General features: G+C 40.7%; 1 protein-coding gene across 3 annotated transcripts in view; it reads left to right on the top strand.

The window, feature by feature from the left end:
- Positions 1–14,255, top strand: part of phf14 (PHD finger protein 14) — a 143,526-nt gene that overhangs the window by 61,752 nt on the left and 67,519 nt on the right. For all 3 annotated transcript variants that reach the window (XM_056398743.1, XM_056398744.1, XM_056398745.1), the window contains exons 11-13: positions 861–956; positions 13,699–13,805; positions 13,981–14,112. In XM_056398743.1, coding sequence (XP_056254718.1) covers positions 861–956; positions 13,699–13,805; positions 13,981–14,112 — 335 coding nt within the window. The remainder of the gene's footprint in view (positions 1–860; positions 957–13,698; positions 13,806–13,980; positions 14,113–14,255) is intronic.

Raw genomic sequence — 14,255 nt, forward strand, 5'->3', positions numbered from 1 at the left:
ATGACGGAATCTTCATTGTTCTGGAAAATGTTTAATTTGCTTTCTTTCCAAGAACAAGACTGTCTGTGTGTTTAGCACTTAGCATAAAGACTAGAAGTAACGGGAAACAGCCTGTCCCAGAGTAACCCTCACCTACACACACTTCTGAAGATCAATATTTAATATGTCACTTTGCATTCGTTTGATCTGTACACAGCCAGAAATGTAAAAACCTGATAACCTCACTGTGAAGACACACAGTCGCTGCAGCCAGCTGCCAAGAAATAGTTCTGGCACAGAACCCTTCCTAAAACCACATATTATTGCCACATTCTCTGTCTGTGTGTGGATTATGGAAGTGATAGACAACATGTTAATTAACGAGCTTTCGAGGTGTAAACCTGCATTATCAACTTTGAACAGAACCACGTCTTTATGCTTAGCTAGGGTAACTAGGTCAAGACTGGGCTCTGTAACATACAGACATGAGAATGAAGTATATTATTCAACTCACTCTGCGAAGAAAGCAAATACGTAACTCAGATATGAATTCAACTTTTCTTCTGTGAGAAGAATGATTTCTTTCTTCTCTGGTTTTAAAAGAAGGAAATCTACTTGTACGGTAGATAAATTCCACTTTTCGAATATTTGATTGTGTGTGTGTGTGTGTACGTGTGTGTACGTGTGTGTGTGTGTGTGTGTGTGTGTGTGTGTGTGTGTGTACGTGTGTGTGTGTACGTGTGTGTGTGTACGTGTGTGTGTGTACGTGTGTGTGTGTACGTGTGTGTGTGTGCGTGTGTGTGTGTACGTGTGTACGTGTCTACTAATGGGTTGAAACGGTCTTGTCCTTGCTATGATTTGTCTCTTCTCTCTGACTGCAGCTCTGTGAGTCTCTGGAGGAACTGTTGAATGTGAATGGGGAGCTGCGGAGTGAAGGCCAGGCCATGTGGACTCTGCTGGGGGGCATCCTGGGCCAGGTAAGACCACAATCTCTGCCACTTCACACCTTCTCCTGTTTCCTCCAACCACTATGCTCTTCATGCACAGATTACTTGTTGTGAAAGTTGTAGTTTTCCTTTTTTAGCTTCTTTAGCAATGATGTGTGATGGAGAACTTTCCAAATTGCAAGTAGCAAGCGAGATGGCCTGTAATAACCCTGCTGCAGAGTCCTACATCAGTCAACTTTTGCAAATCTGCTTGGTACCAGAACCAAACTTAGCTGCAATTATCTCTAAATCAAGTCTGGACTTTAATACTCACCAGATTGCATTGAAGCAGGGCTTGTATGATGGCCGGTCTGAAGTTATGTGATGTACTGTCACAACACTCGCTCAGTCAGCTCCCACTTGTCGTCTATGTGAAGTCACACAAAGATAACCAATTATAAGGTAATCATGTGTCCACATATTCAAAGTGATTGTCTGTTGCTTTCACTCAGCTACATTCTCAGTTCTGGAATGATGAGTTGATGGGTGAGAGGTTGTGTCTGAGGCGTTCACAATGGAAAAAGTCATGGTGGCTAATTAGGGCTGATTTAAAAAATAAATAAATAAATAAAATAAAACAATAAAAAATTGGGCCTATAATTTATTGTGTTTTCTGTTTTCTTTTTTGTTGCCCACCCACATTTAGTTCATTTTTACCTGTGAATTAATATGAACATACATCTTGTGCTTTACAAATGATTTTTGTGGGTTCCATGTGAGGAGCAGAGCAGGACTCTGCTGTTTATGGAAATCCTTTTATTTTGCAACTGATTGACCTTTTCCATGAAGTCAGACCTCACTGTCAAGGTATGAGCTGTCTCCCACTTCTCGTTCCTGTATATAGTAGTAGTACAACTGAAACAGTCAACTCAAATAGTATTCGAGAACAAACCTAAATCTAAAATATCCAGTCACATCTCCCGTCTCCACAGTTTTAAAAAAGATGATGGAACTAAGGTCAGAGTGTCGTGTACTCCCACAACCAACCAGTCGTTTAAGTCCAAAGCAAGAAACAACAAGACTCCCAGTTTGAACTGGAAACCCTGATCTCAGTGTTGTGATAAAGGAATAGTCTAACCTGGTTGTATTAATAAGTTGGCAGGTTTTGTTACTTACTGATCTAGTAGACATAAGTTTTGAACCCTCTCACATCCCTGAGCTCTATCCATAGTTGGACTGACCAGAGAAACTACCTGGACAAAGCCCTGTAATCAGTGCATTTGTTAAAAAAACAAACAAAAAAAAATCATTAAATCAGTCTCAGCAGACAAGTCCAGGGCTGAATTTCTGTCTCAGTCCAACCATGACTCTCTCTTTCATTTAAATGCCCTTCTGAGGTTCACTCTTTTTTACCTTGGTTTCTGTCACTCTTCCCCTTTGCCTCTTCCTACAGCAACCTCTTTTTCTTGCCGCATCAGTTACTGCTAATTTCTAACACCTGGATAAAGCTGCTGATATGTAGCTGGGAAACCAAAAGCACTATCCTCTTTCTGTGCAGTGACATAAATCAAGTCTTCAATTTTTGCAAAATTTCGTGTCTGGTGTCAGAAAAAATTGCAGAGTGAAAGTGAAGCTTATAGGGAAGCAATCTCAATGCTGATGGTGTCATTATTCTACAGCCATTGCATTATGCAATCATTTACTTCATTTACTTCATGGTGATAAGTTAAAATTAACAGTTGTATATTGTGTCTTTAATATTTTAGCAAGGATGGGAAATCCATCCATCCATTATCTATACCACTTATCCTTATAGGGCTTCAGGGGGGCTGGAGCCAATCCCAGCTGACATTGGGTGAGGGCGGTGATGTACCCCTGGACAGGTCACCAGTCCGTCACAGGGCCGACACACAGATACATACAACCAACCACGCTCACATTCACACCTATGGGCACTTTAGAGTCACCAATTAACCTATTGTGCATGTTTTTGGACTGTGGGAGGAAGCCGGAGTACACAGAGAGAACCCACGCAGGCACAGAGAGAAAGGCCCCATGCCTGCATTTTGAACCCAGAACCTTCTTGGTGTGAGGTGACAGCGCTAACCACTGCATCACCGTAGGACAGAAAAGTTGAGTGTAAAAATTGGCTATTGATTTAACATTTAACTAAATACAAATGTTCAACGTGTTGATACCTGACCCTAAAATCTTTCTTTCTATTCCTGAAAAAAAATATTTACCTTGAGGACATCTACAACAACAACAACACACACTGCATCACTTTATCTCTTTTCATAGTAAAATGTTCTACTTCCTGTAAAAAGTGTTTATAACTTAACAAACTCACTGTCTTTGAAAAACTATATACATGCAAAATTAGCATGCATTCTCAGTACTGAATTAAAGCCTTGTGACCTCACTTTGTAAATAAACACAGAACATAAATATAACTTAACATTAACTCAATGCAAGTCTAACATACTGTATGACAGATAGTTTTAATTGTTAATACAAAACCCACAGCCCTTCACTGAGTGACTTAAGTAACTGGAGAGCTGAAGCCCCCTTTTTGGTGAGGCAGTCCGCAAGTTGTTCTTTTGTCTTGTACCAAAGAACTCGCTCTTTCTCACCCTTTTGTTTTGGAGTTCTTTGCTGCTGCTTATCTCAAGACTGAGTCTTTTTTTCAGTTACTGACTTTGGTGACTTAAGTGCGTCAGCCAGCGAGTGATTGTTCTCTAACACAGATTATTGGTGTATCATGTTCAACATCACCAGTGGTGAGCTCAGAGAAGAGTGTATCCTCTTGACTCTGTTTGACTGCAAAACTACTGTGTCCAAGGTCAAGAATGAAGTTGGATCCTCAAGCAGTAGAATGATGATGAGGAGGAGGTTGCTGTCAGAGCTGTGTGGTCGCCTGACTAATGAGAACACAATCTTTTTTGTAGCCGTGTTCTAATGCAATGTAATACAATATATTATATCGTATATTTACAGGTGTTTGACTGTCCATAATATTCTTAGTCAACATTTTTTTGTCACTTATAAAACATTCACCTGTGTATTCACCTCAGACAGTAGAGAATGCAACAAACTCTGACCTTCTATGGGAAATTATTCAAGACTGTCGTGACTCCTTTAGGGTTTCGTGTATAAATGTAGCAGCTAATTCCCTAAAAAGCCTTATTAAAAGAACAGTTGTTGAGAGTATGAGCCATGTAGATAAATGGTCAAATGATGTTAATATGGTGGCGAGGCAGCAGAATGGACAGGAATGAGAAGGAGACTGGCAGTGAATCTGCAATGACCACCATAAATCACCTAATTATGAACATGCACGCTTTAAGTGGCAACATCAGTCACAGCACCACATGCTTTTGTGCCATCTATCTGCCATATTTTCATCTTCTAGTTGTCATCCTGCCTGTGCATTTGCAGAAATTATTGATGTCCCCAACTAAGACGCTCATCCCTCTTCCAGTACACAGTCAGTGTTTTTGTTCCTGATGCTCTAGAAGTTAAGCTCTCCTGGCAACTTAACAAAAAAAGAGTCAGAAGATATTGTCCAGCAGCCTCTATAAAACACTTTGAGGCTCAAACAGATACCAGGGGAGAGATATTATAATAGGCAATTTAGTAATAAGCTTTAGAATCGATCAACAGAAGAATAATTATGAAATAGACCTTTAAGCAGATATACTGTTCAGCCATCTGATGGTGAACTGAAGGCACCCTGGGGGCACTGAGGAGCCAAAAGGCCAAGACCATCACTGACTGAGGCTTAAGTCAGGACATTTGTTTGTGTGGTTGCCTCCTACGTACAGCATTTGCTCTAGTCTTGGAGAGATCTCCGTTTCATTATCTTTGGCGACACCTGTGGTGACACGTGTTAATTGCCACACTTAGGAATTCCGTCGCCTGGGAGTTCTAGTTTAATTTATCCAAAAAGAACATCAGAAAACAGCGAAGAATGCCTTCCATAATGTCCCAGAGCCCATGATGACATCTTCAAACACAGGCATTCCATTTATAATGATAGGAAATTTAGAGTCATTTTAACATGTTGAAATCTGAAAATACCACATGCTTTGCACCTTGAAAAATGCCTAAAACATTGATCAAAATGGTTGATGGTTATTCTGTCGATTATCAGGCTGTTTTTTTCTCTATTTAGTTGTAAATTTTTGAGCTGTCAGTTGTTTCAAAGAAAAGGCTGATATTTGTTGGAGACTTCAAATGTTGCAAATGTGCTCTTTATAGTAAAACAACAACAACAGGACTTCCTTCAGTGTTAGTAAACCATTTCTCAGATAAAGGTAGACACTGAGCAAATGCCACTGTTTTTTTAGTTTTAGAAATTCCTCTTGAAACAATGTCACATGATTGCAAGAATAAAATATTACATTTCTGTCTACATTGAAACATAATGATTGAGACATTCAGTTGAAAACACATTTTTTTATTGACTGTCAACAGAGGAGCTAGTTGCTCTGGGCACAAAAACAGTCAAACTAATTGAGACCAAAGACTGTAGAAGGCAAATCCTAGACAAAACAAGAATGAGACAAATCAAGGTCAAAACACACCTGAGACTAAGAAAAGTCTGAGATAATAGATTGTTTGCGTACATACTTTGTCTTTTTAATAATGGCTGCCGTTATTGCTGCTAGCCACATGCGTCCTCACAAGGCAGTGGAGAGATTTTTGTACCGTAGAATTTGATGTTAGATCTGAGAGCTTGAGATAGAAGAGCCTCTAGGACCCAGTAGTTATGAAGGAGCCTTCTTCTTTGTTCACAAGTGTCTTCAAGTGATATTTTGTGCCACAGCTTAGTGATTCATGATTTTACTATATTGAATATGATGAAATTGCTCTCAGCCAGAGAAAGTGCCCAGTTTGCTCCTGCACTGTTACATTTCGATGCCTTTTCCCTGAGGTCACAGCAGTGTGGTAAAAAACCAGAAAGCTTAAAGTTCGTCTATGCACCTGACTGCTTCCACCCACTATTTATAAAATATACCTTTAAACTTCTTCATCTGTCTGATAAAGCATGTTAACAATGTTGAAACTGCTCCATATCAGCAGCTGAGATAATTTTTCTCGTAGTTGGATGCAGGCAGACTGTGATCCAGGTGGGGGGGGAGATAACCTCAGCAGCCCCTTGTGCTTTGGTCGCCCTGTCCCCCCATCTATCAGGCCACCCTGTAGGGACGCTTCCCCTGTGCTACAGGCAGAGTAAGCATGCTCAGATTAAAGCTTCCCTAGGGAAAACTTTGTCTATTTAGTGACAGACTTGGTCCTTACGAGATAAGTTTTCTAATTAACCTGAGTGGCAGCAATGCACCGGAGATGCAGGGAGAATAAACTGGCTATCTCCTGCTGCTTCTTACCTGCCACATACAACAGGTTCCCTTCTCAACTCTCCTCACTACTCTGCTGTAAGGGAACTTTGCAGCTCTACTTTAGCTAATGATTTATTTGACAGTCCAAACTCTCAGGTAACAGATATTCAATAATTGTCACTTGACTCTTTCTTGCATCTTTATACGGACAACCCCAACTAAGTAACCTCAACTCTGACCTTTGCAACACTGTGGTGTAATTAGTTTATTAAGACTGCATGAAGTTTGTTCTTACAGCAACATGAACTACTCCTAAACCTGGTTGGATGAGCAGTTATTGATTCTTCCCTTTTACTTTCAAAACAATGGTATCTGTTTCTGTATTGTTTCTCCCAAGCTATCCATCCAAATCAGTTATATTTGAGGCAAACATTTGGCCATGCAGTTCACAGAATCCTGCTTTAATTATATGTGACTCCAAATTTAAATGTTTACATTACGCAAGTTACCCAACCCGCTTTAGTATTTTATTACTTTCCCACTAGTTCAACTAGTGCAGTTAACTGCACAGGTTCTTGTAAGTCAACTTAAGATAAATAAATATTATATTGACATACAGTGGCTTCAAAAAGCATTCAGACTGTTTCACTTATTGCATGCTTTATTGTGTTGTAGATTTAATTTAAATTCAAAGAAATTAACTTCATCAGTCTACACAGTCTACTCACACCTGTGTGTCACACTGCATATCAGGACAAAAACTAAGCCACGAAGTCCAAGGAACTCTCTGCAGACCTCTGTGATAAAACTGTGGCAAGACATGGATCAGGCCAAATGCATAAAACCATGTCTAAGGTAGCCAAACACAGAGAGGTCTTTTAAAGGGGACCTTTTATGCTCTTCCAGAGTTTTCCCTTACTTATGGTGTGTTATAGGGATCGACCGATTATCGGCCGGGCCGATTATCGCCGCCGATATTCAGCATTTTGACGCATATCGGCATCGGCCTTTTTTAAAATTCGACAGCCGATAAGAGATCAATTTAAAACTGGGTTATTTTGGCTATGATGCAGCCGCGCCTCTCTGTCTGCTGTCACTACTCTGTCGCCAGCATTGTCCCACCCACAGCACCATCTGATTGGTTACAAGCAGAGCCACGGTAACAGCCAATCAGCAGTGTAAGCGGTGCATGAACAGTCCTTACACACACGGTGGAGAAGGTCCGGAGAGCAAATACTTGTTTTGAAGGTAAGTTAAGGCAGCAGAGTTTCCCGAAATTGTAATAAAAATCCCAGTCCTCTACAACTCACAACTACTAGTAAGATTACTGTGAGCCCATTAACGTTATATAAACATAAGCGGCAGCTCTGCTGCTCGCAGTCCCTCCAGACGTGCCTGTTAATCACTTGAAACAAGGTTGCTGATAATATCGATATGTCCGGTTTTATTGCGGGGAAGCCCGTCGAGGTGAAGGCTGGTTAGCTTTTAGCGTAACGTTAACCCATCGGTCCGCGGCTCTAGATGCTCAGCAGACTGTAGCAATGGGGAGAATGTCTGTTATGGTAGAGAATAGTGTGTGTTTGTGTGGAAGTCACATGAGAAACTCTACAACTCACGACTACTAACGTTACTGTGAGGCCCAATACGTTGGCGGCAGCTGTCTGTTCCTACGATAAACACTGATTATTAAAGTGAAGATGCTTTAGGCTATTTAGTGTTTAATCCCTTGAAACAAGGTTACTGATAACATTGATACTGAAATAGTTATAAAAGTAAGAAGTGTGTGTGAGAAAGAGAGACACAGAGAGAGAGAGAGATTGCAGGGAAGCACGTTGAGGGGATGGCTAGTGAATAGTGTGTGTGTGTGTGTGTTTGTGTAAGCCACATGAGAAGCTGCAGAAACTGACAGCAAGTACCGTCTGTCTGAGAGAAAACTGTAGGGCAATAATGGCTGTTTAACTACCAAGTACTTTACCTTTTTCTGTGTTGATTGAGAGATCCCAAGCAGCAGAAAATGACATATTGTTAGATGAAGTGTGTCCTGAAGCTGTCTTTGATAGTTTCTTGTAGAGAGGAGCAGGATATTGCTGTTCAAGACTTAAGACATAATGTAACTGCATCATAAAGCCTACATGAACTGCATTCTTCAAACTGCAAACTTCAGGGAACTATTTATTTATTTATTTAAATTTTCAGTTAACTTTATAAGAGATACTGCTGACCCTGGGAACTCCTTGCACTTTTTGTTTTTGTTTGAACTTAAAACAAAGATAAGTGAAAGATTAACATTTCAGTTATATTGAAATTTTGGAAAACTTTATTTACTGTAGAAAACTTTAGTGAGCTATTTATTTGTTTAAGTTTTCATTTAACTTTATAAGACATGCTGCTGAGCCTGGGAGTTCCCTGCATTTTTTGTTAGAATTTTAAAACAAAGATATCTATTGTCTAAGAAAAAAAAAACTTTAACATGTTGCAAATCTGAAAAGCTGTTAAATAAACATATGATTAAAGGCATTTGAACAAAGTTAAGTGGAATTTTTCCATTATTCAAAATTTTCACGCCAATATTTTCCCTTTTATTGCAAATAAATATCGGCTCCAAATATCGGTTATCGGCCTCCTTGACTACTAATAATCGGTATCGGTATCGGCCCTGAAAAAACCATATCGGTCGATCTCTAGTGTGTTATATTGGTTTTTGTGCATGTACATGGTCTACAGAGTCATAAGGATCAAAGTTTACATCAAAGAGAGTAACTCTGTCAGGGTAAAAACACAATTTTCTCCTTTGTATGAAACGTCTCGTTGGGGCTCCAGACATTACTTCCTGGTCCTATTGACATCAATACTTCTCTTGGTGCTGCCCACCTGCAAGCTTGGCCCGTCCCCACACAAGGCGCAGCACATAACTACTTATAATGAAGACCTTTTCTTAAATTTTTCTAGCCATGGCGAAAAGACACATGTTTTGAATTGCCTGGAGAAATCGACTTCATTTTTCCACGGTTTTCCACTGCTCCAAACATTATAGTGCAAACTGAACTAGGAGGACTGCTTCAGAAAACACGTCAGACATTTCATTTTCACAACGTGTGTGTGTGTGTGTGTGTGTGTGTGTGTGTGTGTGTGTGTGTGTGTGTGTGTGTGTGTGTGTGTGTGTGTGTGTGTGTGTGTGTGTGTGTGTGTGTGTGTGTGTGTGTGTGTGTGTGTGTGTGTGTGTGTGTGTGTGTGTGTGTGTGTGTGTGTGTGTGTGTGTGTGTGTGTGTGTGTGTGTGTGTGTGTGTGTGTGTGTGTGTGTGTGTGTGTGTGTGTGTGTGTGTGTGTGTGTGTGTGTGTGTGTGTGTGTGTGTGTGTGTGTGTGTGTGTGTGTGTGTGTGTGTGTGTGTGTGTGTGTGTGTGTGTGTGTGTGTGTGTGTGTGTGTGTGTGTGTGTGTGTGTGTGTGTGTGTGTGTGTGTGTGTGTGTGTGTGTGTGTGTGTGTGTGTGTGTGTGTGTGTGTGTGTGTGTGTGTGTGTGTGTGTGTGTGTGTGTGTGTGTGTGTGTGTGTGTGTGTGTGTGTGTGTGTGTGTGTGTGTGTGTGTGTGTGTGTGTGTGTGTGTGTGTGTGTGTGTGTGTGTGTGTGTGTGTGTGTGTGTGTGTGTGTGTGTGTGTGTGTGTGTGTGTGTGTGTGTGTGTGTGTGTGTGTGTGTGTGTGTGTGTGTGTGTGTGTGTGTGTGTGTGTGTGTGTGTGTGTGTGTGTGTGTGTGTGTGTGTGTGTGTGTGTGTGTGTGTGTGTGTGTGTGTGTGTGTGTGTGTGTGTGTGTGTGTGTGTGTGTGTGTGTGTGTGTGTGTGTGTGTGTGTGTGTGTGTGTGTGTGTGTGTGTGTGTGTGTGTGTGTGTGTGTGTGTGTGTGTGTGTGTGTGTGTGTGTGTGTGTGTGTGTGTGTGTGTGTGTGTGTGTGTGTGTGTGTGTGTGTGTGTGTGTGTGTGTGTGTGTGTGTGTGTGTGTGTGTGTGTGTGTGTGTGTGTGTGTGTGTGTGTGTGTGTGTGTGTGTGTGTGTGTGTGTGTGTGTGTGTGTGTGTGTGTGTGTGTGTGTGTGTGTGTGTGTGTGTGTGTGTGTGTGTGTGTGTGTGTGTGTGTGTGTGTGTGTGTGTGTGTGTGTGTGTGTGTGTGTGTGTGTGTGTGTGTGTGTGTGTGTGTGTGTGTGTGTGTGTGTGTGTGTGTGTGTGTGTGTGTGTGTGTGTGTGTGTGTGTGTGTGTGTGTGTGTGTGTGTGTGTGTGTGTGTGTGTGTGTGTGTGTGTGTGTGTGTGTGTGTGTGTGTGTGTGTGTGTGTGTGTGTGTGTGTGTGTGTGTGTGTGTGTGTGTGTGTGTGTGTGTGTGTGTGTGTGTGTGTGTGTGTGTGTGTGTGTGTGTGTGTGTGTGTGTGTGTGTGTGTGTGTGTGTGTGTGTGTGTGTGTGTGTGTGTGTGTGTGTGTGTGTGTGTGTGTGTGTGTGTGTGTGTGTGTGTGTGTGTGTGTGTGTGTGTGTGTGTGTGTGTGTGTGTGTGTGTGTGTGTGTGTGTGTGTGTGTGTGTGTGTGTGTGTGTGTTTGTGTAAGCCACATGAGAAGCTGCAGAAACTGACAGCAAGTACCGTCTGTCTGAGAGAAAACTGTAGGGCAATAATGGCTGTTTAACTACCAAGTACTTTACCTTTTTCTGTGTTGATTGAGAGATCCCAAGCAGCAGAAAATGACATATTGTTAGATGAAGTGTGTCCTGAAGCTGTCTTTGATAGTTTCTTGTAGAGAGGAGCAGGATATTGCTGTTCAAGACTTAAGACATAATGTAACTGCATCATAAAGCCTACATGAACTGCATTCTTCAAACTGCAAACTTCAGGGAACTATTTATTTATTTATTTAAATTTTCAGTTAACTTTATAAGAGATACTGCTGACCCTGGGAACTCCTTGCACTTTTTGTTTTTGTTTGAACTTAAAACAAAGATAAGTGAAAGATTAACATTTCAGTTATATTGAAATTTTGGAAAACTTTATTTACTGTAGAAAACTTTAGTGAGCTATTTATTTGTTTAAGTTTTCATTTAACTTTATAAGACATGCTGCTGAGCCTGGGAGTTCCCTGCATTTTTTGTTAGAATTTTAAAACAAAGATATCTATTGTCTAAGAAAAAAAAAACTTTAACATGTTGCAAATCTGAAAAGCTGTTAAATAAACATATGATTAAAGGCATTTGAACAAAGTTAAGTGGAATTTTTCCATTATTCAAAATTTTCACGCCAATATTTTCCCTTTTATTGCAAATAAATATCGGCTCCAAATATCGGTTATCGGCCTCCTTGACTACTAATAATCGGTATCGGTATCGGCCCTGAAAAAACCATATCGGTCGATCTCTAGTGTGTTATATTGGTTTTTGTGCATGTACATGGTCTACAGAGTCATAAGGATCAAAGTTTACATCAAAGAGAGTAACTCTGTCAGGGTAAAAACACAATTTTCTCCTTTGTATGAAACGTCTCGTTGGGGCTCCAGACATTACTTCCTGGTCCTATTGACATCAATACTTCTCTTGGTGCTGCCCACCTGCAAGCTTGGCCCGTCCCCACACAAGGCGCAGCACATAACTACTTATAATAAAGACCTTTTCTTAAATTTTTCTAGCCATGGCGAAAAGACACATGTTTTGAATTGCCTGGAGAAATCGACTTCATTTTTCCACGGTTCTCCACTGCTCCAAACATTATAGTGCAAACTGAACTAGGAGGACTGCTTCAGAAAACACGTCAGACATTTCATTTTCACAACGGTTATTTCTGTAATTCACACTTAATGTGGCCGAACAGGGGACTCACATTCTGTCAGTCTGCATTGTTATTGTGGCTCTGTGATGTTAATCATGTTACCACGACCTGATCACGTTAGTAAGAAGCAGCAGCAAAGATAAATGCTTAAACGTTTGTTGGTATTGATAGTATTGATTTGTATGTTATATCTTGTTAGCTTGGATTAATTATCTATAATTTAACCGCTGAGTTAATTTTTCATTAACTATGCGCACAAATGTTTAATTAATTCAGATTTACCGGGATGTAAACGAGCAGGATGTGAAGCCGTGGAGACTCTACCTGTTGACCGTCTGTCTGTTCCTCCATTCTTTATATTACTTTAGTCCGGAAGTGTCCACACATAAAAAATCAAAAGGGTTTCTCACAAAAGTATTCAAAGTTATGAATACTGTCATCTGAAGTCCAGCAGACTGTCCAGCATCTTGATTCGCGGCGCTCTTCATATTTCTCCCTCCTTCCTGCTGCAGGACAGAGGGTACGCTTGTTTTTCTGCTCCAGTCCGGCTTGTGAAGGTGGATTGGGTCTGTCACCTTCTGGTTCAGGATCGGACTCTTGCTCAAAGCGATAAGGCAGAACAGAAGCCGCCATAACCGTTTGTTTACACAAGACATGCGGAATGTGTCATTGCCATGGTAGTTGCCTTCAGAGGGAGGAGGGGGGCCTTAAAGAGCCCTGAGCTCTAACAGTGTTTCAGACAGAGGATGAAGCAAGTACAGTATAAAATGTACAGAAAAGAAAAATGTCTTTTCAGAACATTAAAGCATATAAAACTGTTTTAGTAGTCACCAAGAATGAGAGGATGAACACTAAAAATGGCCATAATAGGTGCTCTTTAAGAAAAACAATGAAGTCACACCTAAAGGAAAGTTAAAGCTAACAGGAAGCACCTGACCCTAGTTTGGAGAGACACAGCAAGTCATTATGGGTTATTGAGCGTAGGTTGATGGGAAAATTTGCAATTTTATCCATTTGCAATTAAATTTACTAATTAAAAGGAAAAGCATTTAGGAAAAACCAATATAAAGTGTCTTAATAGGGTGTTGGAGGGTAATCCATTCTTCATAAAGATATTCCCTCATTTGGTGTTTAGATGATGGTGGTGGAGAGCACCGTCTAACATATTGGTCCAACCTCTCCCATAAGTTTTCAGTTGGGTTTAGATCAGGTGACTGTGACCAGCATGTGATTCTCACATCATTTCATATTCATCAACCCATTCAGTGACCCCTGTGTTCTGTGTGGAAGTATCTGCATTTTCTGTTTCTCCTCTCATCAAAGTGAACAAACAATCAGGCTATAACGGTGGGGATGAATGGGATTTTGTTTTAACCTACCCAGAGCACTGAGAAATGACGCTTAAAAAAAGTCAACAGCAACTTGTCATTCCAGAAACAGTGTTGTTGTTACTCTACAGGCCGTACTATGTACAGTTGTCATTAGAAATCCATTCTATAAACTAAAAATATTCATATGAAAACGTTTAACTTTTAGTAACTTTGGAATAACCCACTGGCCATGCTCTCCACACTACCAGTGCCACTGAAAGACAAGCTGCTGTTTATGTCTGTTACATGAAAATATTGATGAAACATTTCTCCTATTTTTTTTTTTTTTTGGTAGAAACTAAATACTCCAGCTGTTCTGAAAGCCCCAAAAGAGAGGAAGCCTAGCAAGAAGGAGGGAGGAACCCCAGGCAAGTCATCCAGCCTGCCAGCAATCCTCTACAGGTGAACATACAGTGTATAGAGAGATGAGGATCAAATGATAAAGTAATGATGATGCAGCACTGAAACAAACATTTTTTTTTCATTTTGTCCTTCCTGCTAGAGTTCCAAAATAATGTTAATAATGTCAAAAAACAGCATGTTCTCACACATGATTTCACCTGATTTGTTCCTGCAGCTGTGGCATCTGTAAGAAGAACCAGGACCAACATCTGCTGGTGTTGTGTGACACCTGCAAACTGTACTACCACCTGGGCTGCCTGGAGCCACCACTAACACGCATGCCTAAGAAGACCAAGAACAGCTACTGGTGAGAAACATGGGAAAACAAGTGGAATGGGAGGAGATGGAGATGTGCATGGGGAATATGTTTTCTTAAGGATTTATGAACAAATACACGTGAAATAACACTGTCTTTAGACTTTGTGACCTTAAAGCTGTCCACATAAAACG

The sequence above is a fragment of the Seriola aureovittata genome, chromosome 16, assembly GCF_021018895.1.
Source record: "Seriola aureovittata isolate HTS-2021-v1 ecotype China chromosome 16, ASM2101889v1, whole genome shotgun sequence".
Lineage (NCBI taxonomy): Eukaryota > Metazoa > Chordata > Actinopteri > Carangiformes > Carangidae > Seriola > Seriola aureovittata.